Source organism: Bombus vancouverensis, chromosome 5 (assembly GCF_051014615.1).
Source record: "Bombus vancouverensis nearcticus chromosome 5, iyBomVanc1_principal, whole genome shotgun sequence".
In the NCBI taxonomy this organism is placed as follows: Eukaryota; Metazoa; Arthropoda; class Insecta; order Hymenoptera; family Apidae; genus Bombus; species Bombus vancouverensis.
The window spans coordinates 4,572,998-4,600,658 of NC_134915.1; the positions used below are offsets into that span (position 1 = coordinate 4,572,998).

A 27,661-nucleotide genomic window follows, 5' to 3' on the forward strand; every position below is an offset into this window, starting at 1 on the left:
GTAATTTATCTCAGTAAAGTAAAATAGTAATTTTACTATTTTATGCTTAAAATTAAAAAACAGAATCCTTTGAATGGAGACACGCATAGTTAATCGTCCTTTTTAAAGGGATCGTTAATATTTCATCGACTCGTCTCATGCTTGATTGGCAAGGGGATAAGGTAGGTTGCCAAATCTTTCCTAAATCCAATTTTGTTTACGTTAACAACATCACAATTATCTTCATTTCCCCCCAATCGCATCACAGATAAGACAACCTTCGTAGCGATCATTGAATCTCATCATCAAAAGTCAGAACCAGCTACTTACAGTACGATCAAGGTTTCGAATGATACGCGTACGCAGCAGCCAGCACAAGCTTTTGTGTCGTACACCTGTCTCAGATCGTCGCAAACTTTGAGAGGGAAAAGAAGGATACCATCTCGAATCCATTCGGTATTGTTATAAAGTTATAAAAATTACAAAACACGAGTGTTCGCGAAATCCTTACCGCCGCGTCAATTGGCTCAATAAAACGTGCGATGAACAAGTTTTGTTTGTATCTTTTGTTACAATTGTGCGTGCTGACCGCGTCTCAGAAGACGGCTTTAGACACACCGATAAACTTATACTTCTATCGTCAAATTCGTAATTGGTTTTTCGAAAATATCGGTATGTGTTTATTTAATGTGATTAGTTTACAACAATATTCTTTTTGTATATATAAATATATATAATATAAAGGGATGATGTATAATTCCCAGTTAATGTGTTTTTAAAAAGTTGCAGAAAAAAAGAAATATTTGTGAAAATGTGATGGCGCTTGTTTCGTTCTGTGATATTTAGGAAAAGTGTATGTAATTCTTGTTAGATTTACAATGTGTAGAGAGTTTGCAATGTTTTTAGGAGCAAGTTGCTTTTTGAAGATTCATCGATTAATATTCGATTATTTTAATTATTTTTTGGTCAGTTTACGATATTGATTATAGAGATATAATCTGTATGTGTAATAAGTCCCGTTATCAAGATTACAAAATTTTATACTCTATGCAACATACTTTAAAATACTATATTAATTACCCATTTGTATTTATTTAACATTTATGATGTCCCTTCAATTTTTCCTTCGCATGTGCGAAACATGAATTTGGAGCTAGTTTGCGCATTTCATGTTTCCATATCTTTTAGAAATATACGTTTAATATAAATTTATGAACAATAAAAATATGTCATTTTCGAACATGATATTTCATGTGTGTTGACACTTCGTACGTAATGACATCCAACAGAAAATGTACGATATGAATCGTCGGAACGAAATAAGAAATACTTTAAAAGCTATAAAGTAGTAAAAGTGGTACAGAAGTTGTAAAAATGTATATGTAACACTAACAATAAGTGGAACACTTTAATGTATTAATATTACTAGTTGCTAAATTGTTCTATTATGTAAGAAGATGATAAAACCCGAAAGTAGTTGTATAGACAAACCTATACGAAAAATATGACAAATATGTAAAGTAACATTTTTACGTTTGATCCTTCTAATAAGTCGATGTTGGAGATTCATTAATTATGGACGTTTAAGTGTGATTTTACTTATGCTTTGACTTGATAAATATTCTATTTGTTATTTTAGATGATAAACGAACAACACAGCGAAAATATTTTTCATTAAAGATCTATTTTCTATCAATATAAACATTGTAGAAATAATTTTAACTTTTCTATCAATATAATTGCCTTTTATACATATATTGTGCTACTTAAATCACTTTGTAAAATTTTACTAATCAAAATTTTGTTTTGAAATGCTCAAACATGAAAATAGGTTCCTAGTTTTCAGACAGAATTATATCGGTAACGAACTGAAAGTTACTTTTCGTCGTTTTTGCATTAATAGAAAATAGTTTTGATTCTATGTTTGCGTATGTGAAATCACAGAATGGACATTCGCCCAAATTGTAATGAGTGAGTCGCTTGACGTAATCAAACATATTTTCTAGGTGTAAGAAATGAGGGACGATCAGCACGAAATCAAAGAAAATTTCAAAAGCAAGTTCCAACAGACGTTCCATTTCCTTGTAACATTACAGGTAGTTAAACAGTTTTTATCTATTATTATTACCAAAAAAAAAAAGACAAAATCATGTTTAAATATTATTTCTTCTTATTCACTTTTCTAAAATCACTGTTTAATTTAAATTAAATTTAAATTAAATGTTTGTGAAATTTGTATTAAACATCTAGAAATTTTAATATGCCTGGAGCGTTTATTTCCGTTTGCTGATACAAATTGCCAGATCTGTTCAATAACTGTCCATGATTTGTCCCCACCACTTTGCATTGGGGTGGTTTGCCCTTGAACCAGTGACGTGAATAATATGATGCGATAGCAGCTTCTTTTTCAAGATCTGTATCGCCTTCGTATCAGTGAAACAACACTAATGCAACGACAAAACTTCCATATTTTTTATTTTTCGTCAATAAAAATTTCATTCATATATTGGCAAGATTTTTTTTTTAATAAAATGAGGCCAAAAACGATACTCTTATAGAATTTGGTTATGCTGATTCAGCTTATGAGTCTTCCTTCTTCGTTTGCTGTCCTTTTCTACGTTCACTGTTGTCGGCAACTTGTATAGAACTTGCTTATTAGCTTGGCACTGCTTGTTAAGAATCGCAAAAATAACAGTAGTTATTCAGCAGAGAAGTGAATCAAACCAGTTATTTTCGAATGGGACAGTTCTCTGTTTGCATACTATTCAATATGTGGCCCCGCTTTGAGTACTTAACAAATACAAGAACACGATTCTTCTTCACATACGGCAAGCGTGAAGCGATTTAAAGAATGGTATGTGAACATTTAACTTGTATTATTCGGGAGCAGAGTCGCCAAGCGTAGGGTAGACATAACGTTATGTAGGTCTATATACACCTATCTGACTTGTGCGCGCTCTGCGTTGGATTGCGGTACTAATCAGCAATTATGTTGCTAAGCACGTGGGACACTTGACTTATATTTGAAAAATATTAGAAGGTCCTTTAATCTCTATTTCCATGTTTCTAATAGAATGGATTGAGATATATGTAATATCGATTAGATGTAGGAGAAGATACACAATAGTAATGGAGATATTATTAATTTCTGCACTTATTTCAGGATTTTGCTAAATCCAAGTAATGTGTATCCTATTACGATATACGTGTAAGGTGATAATATGTAGTATTTTTATATTCAGCATATGTTCTGTGATTTTTTAGTCTAAATTTTATATTTTATGTATATGTTTTGTAATATTCACTTTACATAATAATATGATATTATAATAGAACACACATTACTTGGATTTAGCAAAACAAGCGCATAAATAAATAATATTTCCATTATTATTTTGTGTCTTCCTACGAGAATATACAATATAATTATAATAACTTAGTATTTTAATCTTTTTACACTAATCCTTTTAGATGGTAGATCTCCCAAAGTTCCCGACTCAGTTCATCATCTGAGACCAGGGGACATAGATGTTATTGCCGCGATGGGCGATTCTTTAACAGCCGGAGCTGGAATTTTTGCAACTAATTTATTGGAGCTACCCATTGAGAATAGAGGTGCATCAGCGAGTATTGGTGGTCAAGGAACTTGGCGTACATATTTGACGCTTCCCAATATTTTCAAAGTATGTTACTCAAAAATTGATCACATACATAAATTATACAATCATTAATATACTTACTATCTTTTTATAATTTATATTAATCATAAAAGAGAGTATTGCTTTCATAGCCGGCTCTTCCTATATATAGGAATTCAATCCCAAATTAATAGGCTACGCACTTGGAGATTCTCTGACTACTCAACCAGCTTCGCAGTTAGACGTAGCTGAAACTGGCGCAATGTCCAGAGATATGCCATTTATGGCCAAACATCTAATCAATAAAATAAGAAATGACCCGAGGATAAATATGAAGAAACATTGGAAGGTTCGTGTTTTAGATAGAATAATTATAAATATCAATTTCATTGATTAAGTAATAAAACCTTTGTTTCTATGTTTTATAGTTGATTTTCTTGTTCATTGGACACAATGATTTTTGTGCCGATATATGTGCACTGCCTTCTCCATGGTCTGTTTTGGATAACCACAAAACTGATCTAATTAATACCCTTAGGATATTAAGAGACAATATACCCAGAACTTTCGTCGCTATTCAGGTAATACCTCACTTAAAGGAACTCGTTGCTACGCGTGAAGGAAGAAACTCTTTGAAATGCTATATAATGACTACCATTGAATGCTCATGTTTATTCGCTTTGCAATTCAGAGATCGAAGAGAGGAGTATTATGAAATAATAAAGAGGTTTGTATAATTCAGGCAACTTTCAAAGTTTTTTAAATATCTTATATTTGTCAAGATTTTATTATGTTATATTTGCAATATTTATTTTATATTATATATTATATTTATATTTTATATTTTTGTTATATGTTTGTAAACAATTTTATTGCTAAAAGTGGTTATAACATTATAGAGATTGACTTATTTTAAAATGATCCTCAACAATTAGTTACCTCTAGTTGTAGACTTATTTTTCATTTTAACTTTAATTTTTTACTTTAATTTAAAGTGTTTAATTTTAATGCAAATTATATTAATTACCATCCATTACATTATCTTTATGCGTACGATATTACGATAAGGTAGGGTTACTCGAGTCAGAAGGATATTTGATATTTAATGCAAGGTAAATCTGATTTGCAATTCGCAAAATTCAGAAGCCCTTTTTTAATTTAGGTTATTAAACTCCTTAAATCCTACATTTGCAAATAGGCTACTTGACTCGTTATTAGCGACATGACAAACAGTGAATTATATCGTGTACTTAGATGAACTTCTATTCATCAAAAGAAAATTTTTTTAATGATAATATTCGCAGTTGTAATTATCATAATACGATAGCGTGTGTATGTTATTTCTACAAGTTATTTTGTTGTTTACTTTCTTACTTCTTATACTTATTCGCTGACTCAAATAACCGTGTCCTATAGTCTTGCGATTACTCGAATCATTTTCTCATTTTTGATATATTCTCTTCCTAGCCCTAAATTATACATAAAAGGCTATGTTATAATATATGATGTTTGATAATATATGTATAACAAGTTTGATTGTTCTGTGCAAAGTACAAAACTAAGATGTTGTATCTCAACATCTTAGATAACTTAACCATAACATTGCTATATTCCTGTGATAGGTTTTATGTAGATTAGGTTTAAGTAAGATGTCGATTCTAAGATGCGTATGAAGGACATGCAGATACCATTTTGTCCCATATTTTAGGTGGCAACAATTAGAAGAAGAAGTGGTTAATTATTTAGAATTTCATAGAAATGACTTCACTGTAGTGAGCTTACCAACTCTGAAACACGCAAAGGTACCAATTGCCAAGGATGGATTTGCTGATTTGTCATATCTCTCAGCTGATTGTTTTCACCTAAGTCAAAAATCTAATGCACTATGTAAGTATAATGGATGAAATTATATAATTCAACAACCTTTATATAAGTAATCGAATAAAAATTGTTTCATGTATCTCAAGTGGCAAATAATCTATGGAACAATTTGCTAGAACCAGTTGGTAACAAGTCTTCCACTTGGACTCCACTATACGAAAGATTCTTGTGCCCCACCTCGGAAAGACCGTTTTTGATGACACGCGAAAATTCACATAATTTTTCCTACATTAAAGACACGCCTCTAGTTTGATATTATACAATAGAAATAGTAACCATTGAAATTTGGTATAGTAGACACAAAGTGCCATTTTAGTCCGCATTTAAATTTTTCTAATATAGTAAATATTTATTTATAATTATTAACAAAGCTATTTTTCTAGATATCTCTGTTATTGCATGTGATCTCATCATGAACTTTATTTATTTCACAGCTGCACTTACTACTTTATATGTCATATTAATTTTCATTAGCGTTCTAATTTTTTATTTTTTAAACACTTTGATATACACAATATATGCTTTGATATACGCAGAAAAAAGAGTGTAAACGTCGATGAATTTTTAAATTTCAAACGAAGGATGATTTTAATATTATTTCCGAGATACTCAATGTGTGTTTGGGATTTTGGATGGTCCTCAGTTTACAGTACGGACGGCACATTTGCTATTTTTTGGGAAGTTGGACTTTTCCACACTATCTATTGTAAGGTTTACAATTCGGACCGCGTCGAGAGAATAATTGACATCCTAAGCACTTGACGGATCCTCTCAACAGCAAATCTCGTGACATAAACCTCGATACCAGATGAAACTCGACAATAGACCAAGGATGATGGCATCAACTGGACGTTACGCAATGCTCACGACAATTCGACAGTTACAGGATTGGGCAGAAACGCGTTCCCACTTCATAGGAAATGTTGACTAAAACACACCCCCTAGACTGACAGTTAGCCCTTAACGCTCCAAATGTGCCTCTCAAGCACTGTAGACAAAGCATCAACACATTGTTTCCTGAGAAAATCGTTGAAGTGGTGGCGGAAATTGTTCTTTTGGGAATTAGAAACAAGCGTAATAAATGCTTATATACTTTACAAGATTTCTCAGGAAAGGAAAGGAGAAAGTATGATGTGAATAAGTTGGAGTTGCCGGTCGATATTCACAATTAAAAGTCGGAGCGTTAAGAGTTAGAGTATAAGCACCAGGCGCTTCAAGAGACAACAGATTTATCACACACACGCCTACGTTTAAACTCTGTTATTTACAATTCATATTCTCCCGTTTATGCTAAATAGTTCAAACAAACCTACTAAACACAAGCTTATTTACTAAGAAGCTTACTAAGAAATTTATTAAGAAACAAACTGATCTCACACCGAAACGTAAGTCGCACACTTGTTTTTTGAGTCACCTTTATAAATCTCCCTCATATTCTTACTTAAATTATCGAAGCCATAATTCACGCGAGTCTATCATGGCTCCTAATCAAGAAGAACGCATTAAAATTTTAAAACTGCAACCCGTAGCGTTCAAGATAGAATTAGAATCGTTTCAAGCGGTACTTGATACCTATAGTGAAGGAGCGTCAGCAACAATCATTCGGGTTTATTTGGAAGTATTAAAACCAGAATTTGCCGCATTTAAAAAAGTCCAAAGCAGATTGGACGATATAGACGATGGTCAGTCATAATATCCGCATACGTGAATTCTGCGAATTCAATCGAACTCCACGTCAATCATTCATCGACCAGACGCGAATTATGTGTAGTTTTTGTAATAGTCTTCACGTGTTACGAATTAGTGGCAATGTTTGTACCGGAGGGAATAAACATTGTGAGATAAAAAAATCTTTGCCTCAATTGTCTGTGTAGGACTCATTCCGTTTATGAATGTCAAGCAAGCAGCTGCACGCAATGCCATAAACGGCACCATTCTTTTCCGCATTTGAATACGGTTAATTCATCACAGCCAGCTCAAACACATCTAATATGTCATTCGTCCCATATATCTTCAAATGTTATTTTGTCGACTTCTCCCATAAACATCACCGATCGGAACGGAGACGCACAACCGTGTATAGACTTACGAAATTCCTGCTCCGAGACACATTTCCGACCTAAAAAATGTAAAAGCGTCACGGTTTAAATACGCAAAGAATTGCCGTACTATTACGCGGTTCCAATCAAATGACATCGCAGATCAATCAAATGATTCGGGCGAAAATCTAGTCACGCGCCAGTAATTATACGGCAGTCATTAGCGTCCTGTTTTGCGACCAAGTTTTCAGGACAGAAAAAACAAATAAAAACAAAATCACATAGAAGCTCCGCCCCCCCAACGGCTCAAACCCAAAAATTATATTAAACACGAAAAATGTAAAGCGCCGACACATATTATAGCATGGCTACGTCGTACCGTTGCGTATCGGTACTTTTGCCTAAAACATCACTACAAAAATTCACCGTTTATTGTGAATACTAAATGTATTTAAAATTGTGATAAACATCTTTAAATAAACTAAATAAATAATACGGCAGTCGTCACTAGTTTCGCTAGAAAATGTTAATCGCGACAATTTAAAAATAGCACGTGATCCAACATTTGATCGATGTCTGTCTGATGTCGATGGTCTCTTTGGAGATCATCTGTTTTGGGACTTGGTTCGCGTAGGAAAAATTAACCTAGCGGACGAGGAAATTCAATTACATAACACAGAAGTAAGCTGGATCATCATGAGCGAAACGGTAGGAAATAGTCAATCACGCAAAGCGATCTGCAATACAATACTCAAGGCACTCAACATAGAGGAACGCTCTTCGACGAGAATTCTTTATACAGAAGAACACGCGCGCAGAACACCCTACATAGTACATACCATACGCGATTCAACTGGCAGGCAAGTGTACAATCATGAAACTATTTGTTAGACAATCGCATAAATTGACACTTCATCCTACCTCGCGCACCACTCTTAGATGGACTATAGGAAGCTACCGCTAAGTTACTCAAACACATCGTGATTCTCATGGTAGGAAACACATTATTCGCATACCAAGAATTATCCACTAACGTGATAGAAATTGAGGCGAGTTTGAAGTTCAGACCATTGATCCCATTATTCTCGGATCCCAATGACCTCAGTCCGTTGACACGTCATTTCCTAAAACGTGACTCATTAACAAGTACTCCAGAGTGCAATCTTACAACATTAAAAACAGGACGATTGTCCGCGTGGCAAAAAATAAAACCACCGAGACAACACTGGTGGAGCATATGGGATAAAGAATATCTCAATCAACATCAGCATGGCGCAACAAAATCCAAGGAAAGCATGATGGTCATATCAAGGATTATACCACGTGTGTTGAGAGGACCCGTCGAGTGCTTAGGATGCGAATTATTCTCTCGACGCAGTCCGAATTGTAAACCTTATGTAGTGTGGGAAATTCCAACTTCCTAAAAAATAGATGTGCCGTCCGTACTGCAAACTGAAGAATCCAAAATCCTGAGCAATGTGATTTCTAATTATTTATCTGTTCTTTATTTTCTATTCTTTCGTTCTTGATCACTTGTTTTTTCATCTTTGTTACCATTATAATATAATAAAAAATTAATTATGAAATATATTTCAGAAGAATTGAACTTTTCATTTGTTAAACATTATGTATATTTTATTCAGCCAAGTCAAAATTATTCAGTTTCAGAGAAATACAAACTTCCACAGTAATTACCAAATACAAAGCCATTTTTTCTATTTTTTTATTATCAAAGATAATATTGTAAATGAAAAAGATTGTATTGTTATTGTAACCACATTTGCCGGTGAGGTGGAATGTCGTGATAGGTGCGGAAGGAATACTCAGATGTATTCAACAACAAATATTTATTAACAGTAATATTCGATGAGTACACTTGGCGCAAGACTCGCGGTTATTAAATTCGGTTCGCCGTGCGCGGTTACAAGTTCAAGCTCGGGTAGATATGATTCGATATACGCTACGAGTGCGGACGATGATTTTGTCACGTAAAATTGATACTTGGATTGTAAGAGAAAAGAAAGCTGAGTCGTAACCCAACTATTAATTTTCTTTTATCGAACTTCATTATAATTTTGACACTTAGAATAATAGAATAACGCTGAACCAAAAAAGGGGTGTTGTACAAGAACAGCAACTAGAACAAAAACTGCCCGAGCTGGGTGGAGTCTCGGTTTATATACGTTTTGGTTTGAGGATGTTGAGGGGTTTGGTGTGGGTTCCAAAGGAGTCCGAAAGTCGGGGGTCGATATCCTATCTCTGATGAGGACTAAGATGCGTCGCAGCCTTGGCGTCCGAAAATCGGGGTTCGAGATTTTATCTCAGATGGGGACTAAGATGCGTTGCAGCCTTGGCGTCCGAAAGTCGGTGGTTGAGATCTTATCTCTGATGGAGACTAAGGTGCGTCGCAGCCTTGGCGTTCGAAAGTCGGGGGTCGATGTTTTATTTCTGATGTAGGTTGAGAAGTGATTGATGTCACAATTGCGCGAGATGTCGAAGGCTTAGATTGCTAATTGACTGCCAACGCCCTGGCCGCGCTGAGTGCACTCGTTTCCGTCAGATCACGAAAGTTAAGCAGCGCCGGACACGGATAGTACTTGGATGGGTGGATCGCCTGGGACTCCGTGTGGCGTTGGCGAAGCGCGCTGCCCCCCCTCCCCATGGGGCTCGGGCTGGGCGCTTGGCGGCTCAGCGCCTCGGGGCAGCCAAGCAGTCCGATGGGGGAACCGGGCTGCCTGGCACGGCGGCTCCGGCGACGAGGCGCGGTGTGACAATGGTAATTACTAAATAACATGTGGATGGCTAGCCCCAAACGAGATATACCATCTTCCAGTTTGTCTATTTTATTTTTTTAACGAGGTCAGTGGGATGTTTCCTTCTTAGTCTTCTTTTTATATGGGTTTTGCTCGTTTCAGCAGCTAGCTGGTTTCGATGTGTTGCCAATCTTTCCGTGTATCTTTTTGCGTATTTGCCGATTTCTTCTTTGACAGTTGGTATTTTTAGATCTTTGCGTATATCTTCGTTTCTGACATACCATGGGGCGTTAACTATTGTTCTGAGTATTTTTGATTGTAGCGACTCTAGTTTATTTATGTGTCTCATTGCTGCTGTCCCCCATAGTGGTATTCTGTACGTCCAAATTGGTTTTGTTATCGTTTTGTAAATTTTTAATTTGTTTTCTACGCTGAGTTTAGAATTTCGACTAGTTAACAAGTACATCTGTCTTCTTTTTATCCGTGTGCGATAAGTGAGACCGAAATGATCACTTAGGCGTAACGTGCGTGTTTTTTTGCCCAATTCCAACGACAGTTTGCGACATTCCGATGGCGATTGGCATTATTCTGATAAGGGTTGCGAGCCCGAATCTTTGCACAGAGGTTCAATTTGGCAAAAGGGCCAGCAATTGGTTCGCTGCAATCATTCGAGCTGCTCCTTTAGCCTAGATTGACCCATTGCTTGGCGGAAACTATTGGCAATGGCGTAATAAAATCGAAATATCGAACCTTAACGTAACCTTGACGCAATCAGTCCCATAGCATTTTTCTGCGTTTGATGTCGATTTTTGGGTTTTTAAATGATTTAACAGATTATAGTGAGTAAGATATGGTTTTTAGGATGTGTAGACGCACAAACTGCTGTCATAACCCTGGTAAAAATACGTGGAAATTGGAAAATCCGAACATAATTTAAACGCAACCAGCCCAGACGAGTTTTTATAGGTTTGTAATGGGATGGTAATTATGTCAAAAAGTGGGGATACTCTTAAAATTATGTCGACTGTTTGAACGCACTCCGTTAATGTCGGCAAAATTTTAATTAGTGTTTGACTAAAGAAAGTTCATTGTATTCATTTATGTGAACGTGAAATACTATTATGTGAACGAGAAATAGTATATACATAGCAAGGACAATAAATATTTGTCGCACGACAGGTTCAAACAAACGCAATTCTACATATTCCACACATACTACATACAAATACAAATTACACAGGCGTTATTAAATGAAATAACGTAAGTAATAAAATTCATAATTGAACTAAAACAATGCTTCAACATAATCTTATATTAGAAAGTAAAATATAGTTATGTGTGTTAAAATATATTTGATTTATATATTTAATAATTGATTGTTGAACAACTTTACTTGGAATTAAGTTAAGAATAGTTATAAATTATTATAATGGGTTGCAAAAATTAAAAATTCTGTAAAAAAGAATTCTAAAAGTATGTTATTATAAGTTGAAATATTATTTAAATTCTTCTCCTTTTGGAATGGGTGACTACTGGTCAACTTTATATTTGAGTATTATAGTACAATTATTTTTTTCATAAATTGGCACTTAATATAAATTAATGCAGTTGTAATACAGTAAAATATTAGTATTACGAAAGTGTAAATTTAGTTCTGACTTGAAAAAATATAAAAGATATAGAAGTAATTATTATAATAAATTATTGAAGGCGATAATTTACAATAAAAATTTAAAAATTATGGTATATGATTGTGTTATAATGGAAAAGTCACTTTTCATGACATCATTGAAGATCTTTACCTTATGACGAACTTTCCGGAACCTTGTAAGAATTTTATCACCGGGTATACATAGTATGTATAAAGAACACTCGCTCATACGCGAGTTCGTCTTTGCTTCAACTCCTGTAACAGTGTTAATTGTTAATTTATGATATTTAAGACATTAGTTTATAACAATTAAGCTACTAATTTGTGTCATCTAAGCCATTAATTTATAAAACTGAAACTATTAATTTATAACTGTTGGAATACAACGATATCAGTCGCATGCGGATAGAGTGTTTGATCGTACAGATTCTTCCATTCGTTGCCCAGCGCCATCCCCACCAGCGTGCGTTCGTGAGATGCACCACGGCAGTTAGCACGTGCATGCTTTTTCAAAAGGACGCCGGAAGAAGCGTGAGGATATGGATGGAACATTCTAGATGGGCACGTCGAGAAGCTACTAGAAGGTTTTGTGCCACATGTGACGCCACACAGACACCCACACAGGTCACACTCATTACTGCATAGAGAGTGGGGCTCTAAACCTTTTCAAGGGCCATGGGTCACTAAGCCAGTCTGTGAATAACTAGCCAACTGTCTACATTCCAGAACGCACATTTATAACTCTCGAAATAATTGTTTAATAAATATCACATTGTATTATTTCAACATAAACATTGTGTCTTCCACAGAATATTAATCCTAATTCCAAGATTAAATTCTAACAATCGATAACAATATACCATTAATTTAAAATAATTCTGCTATTTATTAATAAATTAATATTAATACAGTAATGCTAATTAATAAATTAAATAATACTTCTACTACTAATTTAAATCAATTACGCTATCAATTCTGTTGAGGTTTTATCTCAGAATAGAGACAGAAAATGCGCGGATGAATGTATCCTAGGATTTCTTTATCAGAAATATTAGAAGTTAGGACTTAGTGATTTCTATACTATACGATAGTTTATTATACTATACTATAATTTATTAACACATGGATTTATTACAGTGGATTAAACAGAAAACGATGATTATTTAACGTGAACTTACTGCAGTAATGTGATATGACTACGACAATTCTCGACTTTCGATTAACGACTCTTGACTATTGATTCTTCGGCAGCTAACTGACGACCAACGACTGGGGTGCCGAAAATATATGGTATCTCGATGGCCGTTAGGCCTATTGAAGTTTTCTGACCTTTTCGGCTTGTCGTCATTTGCGCTTTATCGTCGACATTGTGTGTATGTCGGCGATTTTTTCGCAGTACTACAATAGAGATGTAGGGAGTGTGATTCGAACTAAATGAAAACAGAGTTTGCGTTTCGTCCCGGAACTACCGGCGGACTCGTCAGTAAGGCTATCCCCGGTAGTCCCTGCCTTAGACGTAGAGGAAGTCTCGCTAGGTGCGGTATTTGTATCAATCGCTCGTATATTCGACCGCTAGCGAGTTAGACAGACTCGTTGTCGTCGTAGCCCTCTAGTGTTGGCGGTTGGTACCAGCGGATCGCCCGGGAGGTGTTTCGCCGCGTTGATGCCTCGACCTGTCGGCGTCCTGTTGATACCGATCCGCCACACAGCCCCCCCCCCTAGCGCTATAGCGTGACCCCAAAGCTATATAGTGCGATACAAGTTAGAGGGAATGGCTCGTCGTCGATGATGGAAGGCTGATCGTCGTGGGGACGAGATGGTTGTCTCTTTCTCTGACGTGCTGCTGGAGGTGATGCCCATGAACTATTGCAATGGCTACATCACTTCCTGGCCTGGTCGTCGTCTCGTATCCGGTCACCTGCTTGGCGTGTTCGTCGTCGGTGGTCACCAATGTGGCGGATGAAAAGAGAGGTTGCGTTTCGTCCCGGGACTACCGGTGGACTCGTCAGTAAGGCTATGCCCGGTAGTCCCTGCCTTAGACGTAGAGCGAGTCTCGCTAGGTGCGGTATTTGTATCAATCGTCCGTATATTCGACCGCTAGCGAGTTAGACAGACTCGTTGTCATCGTAGCCCTCTAGTGTTGGCGGTTGGTACCTATGGATTGCCCGGGAGGTGTTGCGCCGCGTTGATGCCTCGACCTGTCGGCGTCGTATTGATACCTATCCGCCACAGCTCTTACATGATGCCCGATTTTAGCTAGTTCCTCGCATATGTTATTTGTATTTGTTTTTGGATGTAATCCTCTGATTACTGCTTTGTAACTTTTATCAGTTTTCAGCTGGTAAGTGTAATATCCGGCGTCTTTTTCTTTTAGTGCTTTTGTCACTTTTCTGAAAATTTCTCGGGTGTTCGTTTGTACTTTTACCTGGTCTTGTTTTAATTGTTTTATACTGTAATTTTCTTTTCCTCCCGTGTTGTTAAGTAGTTCAATGAGGGGGTCTATTATTTGGGCTTCAATGTAAATTGGTGGTGGTTTAGCGATGTGGGTTTCCCGGCCGGGTCTGTTTCTTTCTCTTCTGGCAGTGCGCTGAAGGAGTTTCGGAGTGTAATTTTTTGTAGCCATTGTTGTTTTTCTGCTTCTATAGCTTTCTTAAGGGGGGGGGGATAAAGTTAGTTCGTACAAAAAAAAGGCATGTTTTTGTGAATGTTTTGTGAAGACACAGTTAAAATCTCTTTTTTAAAACCAATATTACATTAAAATATGACATTCGAAGAATATTGTATAAAATTTTCACGGAGAGATATTAAAAAATACGGCAATGGTAGCAATTATTCGGACGTGTCTCGGAAAAAAGTATAATTGCGGTGCCTCTCATAACTTGGTGCTGGATCATCTGAAATCAAAAAGTTAAAGTTCATTCGTTAGGTAATAGTTTTCCCCAGGTAACGCTGCGAGGGTTTTTCGAAATTTCAATTTTTTACTTTTTTGGAACACTTTGAAGGGAAAAACGCGATTTTGTGCGAAAATTTGCGGCTAATTTGTTATCGTAAAATAAAAATAATTAACAAATGTGAAAAAACTCTGCAGCGTTACCTCGTAAATTACGTACAGAAATAGTGTTCAAAATTTCAAAAGTATCGGTGTAGTAGTTTTGAAGTTATGAGGGACATCGACTTTGAAAACGTGAGTTGTGGGGAAAACGCTTTAATGTTTTGAACATTAAAAAATCTGATATAAAACGTTCATAAGCGAATTTTATCGGCTTACCTCACACTGAATCATCAATGCCAGGTCCATAAAGGATGTTGCTATCATCCATGATAGCTCTTCGGCTGTTGCTGCTTTTTCTTCTTTTATAGCAGATTAAAAAAATCGATTCGCTACTTCTCTCGCAGTCGAGCACATTTCTTTCACGTAATCATTGTACGCCGGTTTTGATAAAAACCTACTAGACAAATTCATCAAACTGCAGAACTTTTCACAGCCAACTAATCCAAGACCTAATATCCTCATCACGAAAACAAACCGATAATTAACATCGAAAGTACCAGAGTTTATTCTTGCACTAAACGGAACATTTGTAATCTGTTTAGAGCATTCGCACGACACTTTGATGTTAAATCCAAGGCCTTCTTTCTTAGTTGAATGAAAATTTACTTTTCCATCACATTTCACACACTTCACTAGCGTAGCAATTGTTGAAAAGACTAATAAAAAATCAATTATCCTATAATGTTTTTCAAGATCCTTCGTAACTTGATCTTCAACGGTCACTTTTATTTTTTTAGCTGACGCGCTACTTGTTGAAATGCCTTCGTTTGTACGTTTATGCGGAGGTATAATTTTTCTAGGTCGATATAATCTCGAACCAGTTGATTGTCTATCAGATCTTGTAATTTTTTTAGGAATTTTAGTAATAATTTAACACAAAACTTAATGAAAACGGAGCCAAAATGATGCGAAAATAGGAACGCACCTATACGTCTGCTCGATAGAATACTCCTACACTAAATTTTATACTCTACACTGACAAAATATGCAGTACAGGTATAAGGAGGTTTGTACTTACGTCGAAATTTTTATAAATAGATCTGGGGGGTAAAATTAGGTATTATATAGAGAGAAAAACGTCTGCCAGGTAACAATAGCACGCTCGACTCGGGTAGGTAATAAAATCCGACATGTATAAAAATACTCGTAACTTCGTCAATTTTGCTCCAATCGACTTGAAATTTTGACACAATATTCTTAAAATATTATGCATTCAATTAAAAAAAAAAATAAAAAATTCGAAAAAAATTTTAAAACCTTCCCCCCTCCCCTTAACTTTTGTGTTTGGTGTTATTGTTCGTTTTTTGTTGTAACTTGCCACCTTCCAGCTTTCATCCTGCTGGGTTAGTTCGTTATTGGTTTTATTCTCTTCATTGTTTTGTATTGGTTCGATTCCAATTTCGTTTGTAATTGACCACTCCTGTTCTTCGTTTAGTGATTGGTTTGGTTTTGATATGTTTGTTGCTTTGTTTATGTAGTATGTTTCATCTTTACTAATTATTTTTATCGGTGGGATGTGATTTTGCATTTTAGATTTAATAATAGTCTTCTTAGTAGAAGACACGGATTTCCACCATTTGGCTATGAATGTTGTCGTTCGTAACTTTCTTTTCCCCACTTGCCGCACTTTCTCTGAAGCACTGTTTTACACGTCCGTTTAGCTCGGCTGCTCGGGCAGAACTGTTTCTAATTTTGTAATAATTTCTAATTTTGTACATTTTTTTCCATTGTTAACGTTAAATGAAACTCTATTCTTTTCTATGTATTTAAGTTTTTTATGACAAGATCTTTTGAACCTTCAATTTGAGAATTCAATTTTACATTATAAGCGGCTTATCGTCGATACGATATGTTTATAAGTGTAACTTACATGAAAAATATTAATTTGAAGGTTGAAAGTGATTATTTACAAAATGGTAATTTCGAACAGTCACAATCACTGTAGTAAAATAATTTCAATATATTATAGATTTTAAACCTTCACGATGATTAGTAGATGACACATTCGTGGTCCTTTGGATTTCGATCGTATGTTCAATATATAATACGACTCGTTTCGATGTTTTGCGAATACTCTAGTTCATTTTTCCATCCTCGTCAGTTGTGAAATCGATGCTGAGGGGACAACAAGAGTTCTACACAGTCCGCTCCTATTGCGAAGGAGTAATGCTCGTAAAGGATCGAACAGAATGGGAGAGGGTGAGAACATCCCACTCTTATAGGGTTCCGCGCCAAAGGGCGGCCCTCCGCCGCCCTAGGTGGTCATAGGGTCCGACACGCCGAGGAGGATCTGGGATTTTCTCAGACTTGAACGATGATCCAACGGTTAGCGGTGAGAGGTGGCCCCTCCCAATGCCCGAACTAACCTAGGAACGACTCCCTCAGATAGGAGAAGACGCAGTAGTGCTCCAGCAGTAATTCGAAAGAGGTCCCGGGACACCCCTGTTGACCAGGCGGACCACCGTGGGGTTTTAGTCGGTAAAGTCGGTAAATGTCGGGGCTGTATATGAAGATTTCCTCCCGTATAAAAAAAAAAAAGGGAAAAAAGTTGATTTCTCCATCTGACACTATTAACTCTTGTAGAATTTTGTAACTTTTTTATGTAGCATCTAGAAATATTTTAAAGAATATACATTTTAAAGACATTTATTAAAATTAATACATTTTTTTTTTAAATAAAGATGTCTTTACATTTTTCTTGTATTTCATCGTAAAGCGTACCTTGTTCTGCATAAAAGAGTTATTTAATCATTTCCTATAAGCTTTAATTTTTGGAAGATAATTCTTTTTTTTGGAAAAATGTTAAACATGTCTATATCAGTCCTCTTACTATATCTATACTTACCTTACTATATCTATACTGTCTACATCACTCCTCGGAAATATGTTTTTAAATACCATTTCATGAAAATAAATTGTCATTACATGTGTTAAAATTGTATTACATATGAAAAGAAGGAATATCAACTCGAGATATTTGTGGCAATATTCGTCTGAGTCGACATCTCGGCTGTTAAGTGCGGAGAGGATTAAAAATATGATCGAAGTCTAAAGAACCACGAATATTCCAATTTCAATAAATCTTTACTTAGACGTAAAAAGTATGTCTGTTATTAGTGATTTGTGTTTACCTACATCTACGTACGGATATACTATTATATAATAGAATGCTGCTAGCGCAAGCTTTATGCAGTGTCGTTATAAAAGAAGGAGAATTTCGAAAGAGATTAACAGATCTAACTCTTACTTTCTTCTTCAGGAATCTTACTGGCCGAAGCCAGTTTGTAAGAATCGAATTAGAAGGCATTTATGACTCCATGCAAATAAACAATGAATACTAATAAGAACTTATTCTCATACTATATAAATCATTTAATCCTAAAATATAAAATAGTAATTGGTTCTAAAATAAAAAAAATTGGATCTTTCATGGTATTGACTGTTAATATATTAATACAGAGAAATTATAAATAGACCTCCGATGTTTATTGCAAATTTGTATTTTTATCAAAGCGACTAAAAATGTGAAACACACTTAAAAATAGAGACTTATTTTAAATAAATTGAGATATCACAAATATCAATAATATAAATAAAACAAATAGTATGGATGTTTTAGACATTTTTTTCTTATTACGCGCGCAAACTTTTGCACCTGTAAATATTCTATAAATGCATATACACCCGAGTACTAATTATAAACGCAGAAACTACTTGAGCATTGGAAATAATCATCCAAATACACCTGTCTTGAATATGTTAAATATAATGAAATTTTTAGGTACGTTACGAATTCATTTTCTCTCAAGGAATTAATATCTTCGTATCGCGGCTGTGAATTCCTTCAGTACATTGAAAATATTTGACTGTCTGAACCAGTTTCCAATCCTCGTCTTCAATTCTTCTTATTTAATATAGATTGTTCTTTGCAGAAACAAATCGCTATGGCACACTTCACCAGCTAAAATTCGAGCATTAAATTAGTGTTGAGTAGTTGTCTAAGTGCCTCTCTATTAACACACCTTATAATATTGAATTTCCAATTTTTCCGAGAAGTGATAGAACAATCTGTTATCAAACTGATTTTAAACACTTCAAACGTATGTTTATATGAGCGGTGTTTTTATTTTAGGATCATCAAAGTAATTTCTTATTACACGGCAATTTCCACGAAATTAGAGTGAAATAAAACAAGTTATGTTAGTATGAGACTCATATTAATATAAAGCACGTTATTATAATATTAATCTGCGTGTTAGCTAATTGAAATATATGTTATATGAAATTCGTTGTAAATCATGGTGATATATTGATTATTTATTATTAAACATCAATTTATTATGCATTGCACCGATGAAGTGTATACAATAATTGTTATTCGTGTACTTATTATCGAATTTACTTATTACTTAACGAAGTTTCAACACGGAATAAAATTACGATTATGAAGTTTGTGAAAACAACTAGACACTCAGAATTTCACTGTCTTCGTTGGTCTGTTGCAACCTACTACATTACATTATGTTGCTTTTCACGGTATACCTAAAACTCCATGTTGTCGATATACAATTGTATACCTAAATATCGCTCGTTCCTAACATCTGTGACATACATACATAATATAAGAATGACGAGACAGCTGATGAGAACAGTTGCTGGTTCTTTCTCCAAATGTAGTGATTAAATATTTATAAAGTGCATGGAGGATATACGTTGCATTAGTGACGTATGATTAACTGTAATTTAAGAATGGGAGAACTTTATCGTTTATACATTTTTCATATACATTATAAGGTTCCATTTACAGTGTGTTAGTAATGATCTCCGGAGTTGTCGAGCGTTGAGTTGATTGAGATCAAGCTTTTAGCATGAACAGAGCTACATTAGAGACGCGATTCTTGAAAATAACGAAAATATTTGCGAAACTGGGCGGGATTTGGCCAGATCAAAATAAAGTAAAATTTATTTTGTGGGCCATGGTGCATATTACCATGGGATCGTTTGTCGTTGTACAGGTACATATCTATCAATTTATATAACAATTCACCAATATTACAACATCATATTGGTAACAAAACGTTCTATGATAGTAACGCAAATCACTTTCCATTGCTCCTCTGTTATAGCTGGTATGAAATACAAATAAAATCCATAGATAGTCCTAATGATTTTCATTTCAAAACGTAACTCTCGATTTTAAAAGAGTTGTATGAAACAAAAAAGAAGGGGTCCTGTAGGATCGTATAAAAAAATTCTCGGATATCGTAGATAATTTTAGGAAGACACGATTAACCCACTAATTAGATGCTATAATTATTATGCTATAAAATTTCACACCAAGCGAACTTTTCTTTTTGACATCACTCGGAAAAGAAAAGAACGTTGTTACTTTTAACAAAATAATGAAGGATAATAAAAAAAGTTGCATTTGTTTGAAGTTTAAACGATTGATTTCTAAAATAAAAAGATGTAAATAGCATCATCGCGATTACCTTGATAATAACTCTTAAGGGCCAAAGATAGAGGTAAAAATAATTAAGAATAGACCATTAACTTTAATCCAAGGTAGCAAGAGTCGTACATATAGGTACTTTGGAAGTCGTGATAGAGCAGTCGTCCTTAATAGGTGCGACAATTCTTATGATCATAAAACATGGTAACTATGTTCTGAACGCTGAAAAGGTAAGAAAGTACTTTCTTACCTTTCTTTCAGTTTGCATACTAATCTTATAAATATTATAGCTCAAGTCCCTTTTGAATGATATGTCCGAGGACTGGGCAATCGATCGATTGAAACAAGAATTTTCCATTATGACGACATACGCTAATAGAGGAAGCATTCTTGCCATGTTCTACTTTGGTAAGTTAAAATATGTACTTGCAAAGGTCAATCGCAACTTTAGTCGACAATCTCATTATTATACAACGGATTGATCTGGCTAACACTCATATAGATAAGTAAAATGCCGCGATTATTCAATAAATGCATAAGAAAATTTGAAGGGTTAATATTGAAAACTGTTGCATTTTCGATGTAAAAATACGTAATGAATAACAACCCGCTGTCGTTTCGTGATATATTTATTAGAAGATAAAATACTTGACAGGAATAATATAAAAATGGATGCCGACTGTCTACACTGTTCATTATTTTATATTTTGTAATTTAATTAATAGAATACGAATATTTATGTATTAATGGGAAACTCAGAGCTGCTAAAATGCATGAAATGCACGTAATATGTAGAAAAATAGAATATGTCCAAAGAACAGCACTCAATGCTCTGCAATTTCATGAGTAACACAAATCTTTTTTTATGTCCTATCCTTCTACATACGTTTGCAACAATATTTATGTATTTGCATAAATATCCGTAGTGAATTAAGATAGTAATCATTTGTTTTCAGTAAACGCGTGTATATGCGCATTCCTTTTCGTACAACTGCCATGGACAATGCGTCTGGTACACATGATAAAACCACACAATACATCGCCACCCATGTTATACACTATACCAGCATACTATTTTGTCGAGGATGACCTCAAATATTATTACTACATTCAAATATATCTGGGCCTCGCTATATATGTGGTGCTAATCGTATTCGTCAGTTGTGACACTTGTTACATGGTCCTCGTGCAGCATGCTTGCGGACTGTTGACTGTGGCTGGGTAAGCAAATCGAAAATTTCCTGCATATTTTAAATGTTATCGAATAAATTGTACTGTTTCTAGATATCGCTTCAAGAATGCTATCAATGACTTTTCTTTCAATACGAAGATTTCTGAAAAGAAGGCGAAGGAGACATATGACAGAGTACGCTTCTCTATACAGGGACACCAACGGGCAATAATGTCAGTATTAGCCAGCGTTTCTAACTGTTATAACCAGGGACAGTTATAAACAAAAGACTAAAGATTGCAATATAAGAATTAGTAGATAAGTTTATCTGGTTTTGTTTACGAATACCCGCAATATATGATCAACATAAATATGGTTGCCGATAACTATTATACGCGGAAGAATTCTTTTTTGGTTACCGATAAACATTATCGACTAACGAAATTTTTCTTACTTAGCGACTACCATTATAGATGAGAGAATTCTTTTTTGTGTGCTGATATCCATTATCGGTGACGGAATTTTTTTTTTAATTACTTGCGACTATCGTTAATTTTTATTAACATTTGGATAGAAGAGCTTTAACCTCTTAGGTACGATGCGCCACTATAGTGGCTTTCGCGGATGCCATTATATTACGATGCGCCACTATATTAGCTCATCCTACTGGCTCATTCGCTCATCGTTTGAAGTAAATGATCTCTTTCATTAGTCTTGCCTCACACTTCTCTTGCCCTCACAACGTTTTATAACAGTGTTAACAATATACAAACAGAATATATAATCTTTACGCAAGTGTCAGGTATCAATTGTTGCTTCTCTTTAATATAAATATAATTATATTAATTATATTTTATAATTATTTATTAATATATATTATAATTGTTTAATTGTTTAGAATTTTCAACCTCAAAATGTCGATTCAAAGTAGAAAACGAAGAGCAATTTGAAAAACACTATCGCGCTATGAGTGTGAAAACTGTGACGTGGGTCTATGTGGTACCGTGCTTTAAAATATATCAAACTCAATTATATTATTAATTATTAAAGTAAATTATTAAAGTTAAAGTATATGCATCATATCTTTAAGAAGAATTATAATTTAGTTATCAAAAACTTCGTTCCGATGTGCTAGGGAACAGTATTATCTGTCACACATTGGAGTGTTGTATCATTTACGTGTAATTCGCGTCAAATTCTGTCGTACAAAAAACAGCTCAGCGCTAAATTCAGCCGTACCTAAGGGGATAAATACAATTCTCGATCACCTGTGGTGTATCAGTAATGTTAATGGAAACGAACAATGGCCGAAAGTAGCCAAAAATGAATTTCGTCGATAACGATTCGATAAGGATTATTGGTAAAAGAAGTTCTATCATCCATAATGATTATCCATGACCAACAAAAAATTCTGCCATGAATAATGGTTACTGTTTTTTTTTATTATTATTATTTATTTATTTATTAAAATTACAATCAATTTTCGCGTTGAGAATTTTCAGTAATTTTTCTGGCGCAGTGACATGGCTGATTATTTATAATAAGTTAATACTTATTATAGATAAGCATAATTTATAAGTAAGTATTGTAAATAAGTAAATATTACTTAATTTAGATAACTAATTGAATCTAGCGTTTAGGTCTAGCGGGTAGTGCCTCTTCAGCCTGCGAATCTGGTCCGTCGTATCAAGTAATCCAGTGATTAGGGGGTTTCGGTGTTTGTTGACTCTTTTGTTATATTTGTCGCTATATTTTGCTATTTCCTCTTTGACTGTGGGTATCTTGAGGTCGCGGTGTATTGTCTCCTTGGTTACATACCAAGGTGCATCAATTAAGGATCTTAGCGTTTTCGATTGGAAGCGTTGAAGTATTTCAATGTTGGAGTTACTTGCTGTTCCCCATAGTTGGATTCCGTAGGTCCAGACAGGTTTTATTGCGGTCTTGTAGAGGCTAATTTTGTTCTGTGTGCTTAGGTTGGAGCGTCGGCCAGTGAGCCAATAGAATTTCTTGAGTTTGTCCTTGAGTTGCTTTGTTTTGTCTGTGATGTGATTTTTCCAAGTTAGCCTCCTGTCCAGGGTCATGCCCAGGTATCTGACTGAGTCCTTGCTAGAAATTATTGTATTGTTAATGATGACCTGGGGGCAGGTTTGTTTTCGGAGCGTGAAGGTTACATGTGAGGATTTTTTTTCGTTGACTTTGAAGCCCCATTTGTGAAACCACTTTTCCATGGAGTCGAGACTTCGCTGGAGAGTGGATGAGGCTATTACCGGGTCTGCGTGGGTAGCTAATAGCGCTGTGTCGTCTGCAAATGTTGCTATTGTTATCTCGTTTGATATAGGTAAGTCGGCAGTGTAGATGGAGTACAGTAGGGGTCCGAGGACACTACCTTGGGGTATGCTGGATTCTATTGGGAATGTTGGGAATATTGCCTAGTGTGTCTAGGCATTTAACCATGAATTGTCTATCGGTTAGGTAGGATTTTAGGATGGAGTAGAAGGGGTGAGGTAGGATCTTTTTAAGCTTGTATAGTAGCCCTTCATGCCATACTTTGTCGAATGCCTGTTGGATGTCTAGGAAAACCGCTGAGCAATATTTTTTCTTTTCGAGTGTTTGGCTGATCGTATGAGTTATGCGGTGGATTTGCTCTATTGTTGAATGTTGTTTTCGGAAGCCGAATTGGTGATCTGGGAGTGTTTTCAAGTCCTCTAGGAGTGGAAGGAGTCGATTCGTGAGCATCTTCTCGAATAGTTTAGACAGGGTAGGTAAAAGACTGATTGGGCGATAGGAGCTGGTTTCGTATATCGGTTTACCGGGTTTAGGGATGAGTGTAATCAGTGAGATTTTCCAGGCCTTAGGAAAGTGTTCAAGGCGAAGGATAGCGTTAAAAATCGATGTGATGAGTGCAATCCCTTTTATGGGAAGTTCCTTGATTGCTTTATTGCCTATTAGGTCGTGCCCTGCTGCTTTCTTGGGATTTAGGCGACTGATTGATTCTATAATCTCTGCAGAAGTGAAGGGAGGAATGGGGTTTGAATACTTTAGACAAGTATTTAGCAAACAGGTTGGCTTTTTCTATAGGGCTACGCGCCCATCCACCTTGCGGACAGCGGATTGGAGGGATTATTTGTGGGGGGAGCGTGAGTTTCCTGGAGGCCTTCCATAGTGAGTAGTTGGAGTCAGCTGTGGGGGACAAACTGGCGAGATATTTATGGAAGCAGTCGTTTTTATAGTTTTTTATGGTTTTGGATAGCTTTCTAGTTGCGTTGTTTAGTTTGCGTTTGTCCTCCAGTGTTCTATGGGTCTGTCATACTCTTCTTAGTCTACGTTTTTCTGCTATTTTTTTAATATGTAATGGGGATATTCATGTTTGCTGATAGACGTCTTTGTCGGTGTAGAGAGGATTATGACATTTGAAACTTAAACCATTCTTCGTGATGTTTTGCAATACCTGCCTACTCATTAACATCTATAACAACATATCGAAATCTATCTCATGAAATTTTCGAGTAGTTTCTTCCAATCCTTTCCTTTCATAAATAATTAATATTTATACAAATTGAACACACGCATCGCGATCATCCCGTTCGCGGATGTCCAGAGAAGTATCACACACCCACTGCGAATGTGTTCCCTGTTAACAGAAAAATCGTAACGAAAATAGCAAAAGGTTTATATTACAGTAAACATAACTTAATATAGTCTCTGTTTTCTTCCAAACAAAATACACAATAAGCACGATAGATACAACACGCACTGTACACATTACACATCTAAATTACTCGTATTGGAACTAAATAAAAAGGATTTAAAAAATAACAAAAAATACAAAAATGAAGAGAATAAAAAAGTTCAAAGAACTAAAAATGAAAAGACCCAAAGAAATTTACATTAGAATAACTTAAACCTATACTAAATTTACAATTAAGTGCAACTTTATGTTTGTACAATTCCCATATTTTTCTTTGGTTTTCGAAATGATTCTGTCCTTCCAGAAGTGTTTTATCCTCCTATCAAATTTCTAAAATCGTTAAAATATGTTACGTAACAAGGTAGTAGTGAAGAGTTCATTCAGAAAAAAATTTATGATATTCTTCGCCAAAGCTTTCGTTTTCTTCGTATCATTTTCCCGAAATTAGATAGGGACAGTCAGATATATGAGGTATCTTTTAGAAGCATTGTTGGGTATGCCTATTGAAAACACAAACAGGCTCTTCACTAGATGTGTTTAAAAATGGGTAAACTGCCTTGCAAAGATAGTACGATTTCAACAACGAAAACGAAAACTTAAAAGTGCTACTCAACGCGATAAATGCAATTTTTCTTCAGTTTTTGTTTCACGTGTATGTATGTCAATATTGTAATATGTAGTGATCAGTAATTTATGTGGAAAATGTGTGCGGTTCATGCAAGACAGCATTCGACCACTTTTAGTAGTATAATGGTCATCGTGAATCAAAATGAAATTCTTTTATCCATGATGATCATCAGGAACCAAAAAAGAATTCTCTCATAAATAATGATTGTCGCTAAAACAAAAAAAACATTGATTATTTATAACGGTTATTCGTAATGCTTAAAAATTATTTTTTTATCGTGTATTTTTTTTTTAATTTATTCAAGATTTAGTGATCGCTGCCTGTTATTTCAACGATTTTATTTATTTTTTGTCAATAACCTTTTTCTCACAAATCTTAAGGATATATTTTTGGTCTCTGGACTTATAACGTAAATTGAAAAAAATATGATATAAGAATTCATATTTTAATTTTAATGACTTTGGGTGCGAATAACCATGATAAATGATTTGATTATTTTCTGTTAATGTTAATCATTATGGGAGACGGAAATTGTTTTTGGTTACTTTTGATATTCAATTACTTTCAACCATCGTCAACATTGAATTAGATAGATATCCTTTATGATTTCAGTTTTTAATAAATCTTTTGAATGTTTGGTAATAATTATCTCCCATTGAAACAAAAATTAATCTTCTCATAACTTTTTAAGCGACTGACATTTTTTGGCCCTACTTCGGTATTACGTTTTCATTTCTAATTATGTATTTTTCTGAAATACTTCTGTTGTAATCAAGAAATATTTTCTTTGATTTTACTTGTAAAGCAGGTTTCTGGAAAAAATTGAGAGCGCACACGTTACATATCTCTTTATGTGTATGGGCATAATAGTCTTGTGCGTTAGTATTACGATGGTACAGGTGAGCTTCTTTTAATCGACTTTGTATCGTTGAATATGATTCGTCAATGGACTATCATTGTTTGAAATTAGATCGCTGCGATGGAAATATGTATGGATTTTTATAAGTTTACCAGCTTTCTGATTATTCAATTCTTGCATCTGTTCTACCTAACGATGCAGGGTCAGTTTGTTATAAATTCGTCCGATGAGATTTACGATGCAATGTAAGTATAACATATATTATAACAACATTCTCATTACTTGTAATCTTATCAACCACTTGCTTGGCTTATTAATAACGTAAAAGAGTAACAAATTATGAATATGCATGTATTTCTATACAGTGTAAAGCATGTTATGTAATTTGCTAGTTCTTTTATTCATTTATGATTTTTCAAATTGTCCTCTATAATTGTCCTCTATAATTGTTCTTTCCCAATTAAAATAAATATAAAATAATCATGCTTGCTATTGAGTGGTGTAAACAAGAAACATCTACTATTTTATTTTCGCTTCATTCGAATGGTTGTTTGTACGATTGAAATGTTTATATTTAACATTTATTAATATAATATTAATTTATAGATTATAATGAAATTCGTAGATACGAGGCATCATGGTACAAGATGAGTACAAAAACGCAAGCATTATACATATTAGCGTTGCGGCGAAGTCTAACTCCATGCTATTTAACTGCCGGCGGTTTAATACAATTGAACATGCAAAGCTTTTCAGAAGTAATGTATCAATAATGTTATCTTCAATAATTACATCCGCTGTAACAATATTGGTAAATTTCAGGTGATAAAACTATGTGTTTCATATTATACAGTGTTGAGATCGACATGA

At 34.9% G+C, this 27,661-nt stretch overlaps 2 protein-coding genes and 1 pseudogene across 2 annotated transcripts; all 3 read left to right on the forward strand.

The window, feature by feature from the left end:
* The first annotated feature begins 250 nt into the window (after positions 1–250).
* Positions 251–9,127, forward strand: LOC117159875 (phospholipase B1, membrane-associated-like). The gene is made up of 7 exons (XM_033340055.2): positions 251–651; positions 1,986–2,075; positions 3,451–3,662; positions 3,790–3,966; positions 4,046–4,344; positions 5,326–5,504; positions 5,585–9,127. The coding sequence occupies exons 1-7, from the start codon at positions 522–524 to the stop codon at positions 5,749–5,751; spliced, it is 1,254 nt and encodes a 417-aa protein (XP_033195946.1). The 5' UTR covers positions 251–521; the 3' UTR covers positions 5,752–9,127.
* Positions 9,128–10,056: 929 nt separating this feature from the next.
* On the forward strand, positions 10,057–10,175 carry LOC117159914 (5S ribosomal RNA; annotated as a pseudogene).
* A 9,686-nt stretch (positions 10,176–19,861) lies between these two features.
* On the forward strand, positions 19,862–27,661 carry LOC117159884 (uncharacterized). The gene is made up of 9 exons (XM_076618705.1): positions 19,862–20,008; positions 20,559–20,675; positions 20,736–20,853; positions 21,402–21,666; positions 21,730–21,849; positions 26,741–26,831; positions 26,903–27,036; positions 27,417–27,549; positions 27,614–27,661. The coding sequence occupies exons 1-9, from the start codon at positions 19,862–19,864 to the stop codon at positions 27,659–27,661; spliced, it is 1,173 nt and encodes a 390-aa protein (XP_076474820.1).

Bases quoted from the DNA above. Each gene is read 5' to 3' on its own strand.
- LOC117159875 (XM_033340055.2), top strand. From the start codon at position 522: ATGAACAAGTTTTGTTTGTATCTTTTGTTACAATTGTGCGTGCTGACC. The intron at 652-1,985 runs GTATGTGTTTAT...CATATTTTCTAG, and splicing joins TTGGTTTTTCGAAAATATCG to GTGTAAGAAATGAGGGACGA. The intron at 3,663-3,789 runs GTATGTTACTCA...TCCTATATATAG, and splicing joins CGCTTCCCAATATTTTCAAA to GAATTCAATCCCAAATTAAT.
- LOC117159884 (XM_076618705.1), top strand. From the start codon at position 19,862: ATGAACAGAGCTACATTAGAGACGCGATTCTTGAAAATAACGAAAATA. The intron at 21,850-26,740 runs GTCAGTATTAGC...CTTGTAAAGCAG, and splicing joins GGACACCAACGGGCAATAAT to GTTTCTGGAAAAAATTGAGA. The intron at 27,037-27,416 runs GTAAGTATAACA...TGAAATTCGTAG, and splicing joins GATGAGATTTACGATGCAAT to ATACGAGGCATCATGGTACA.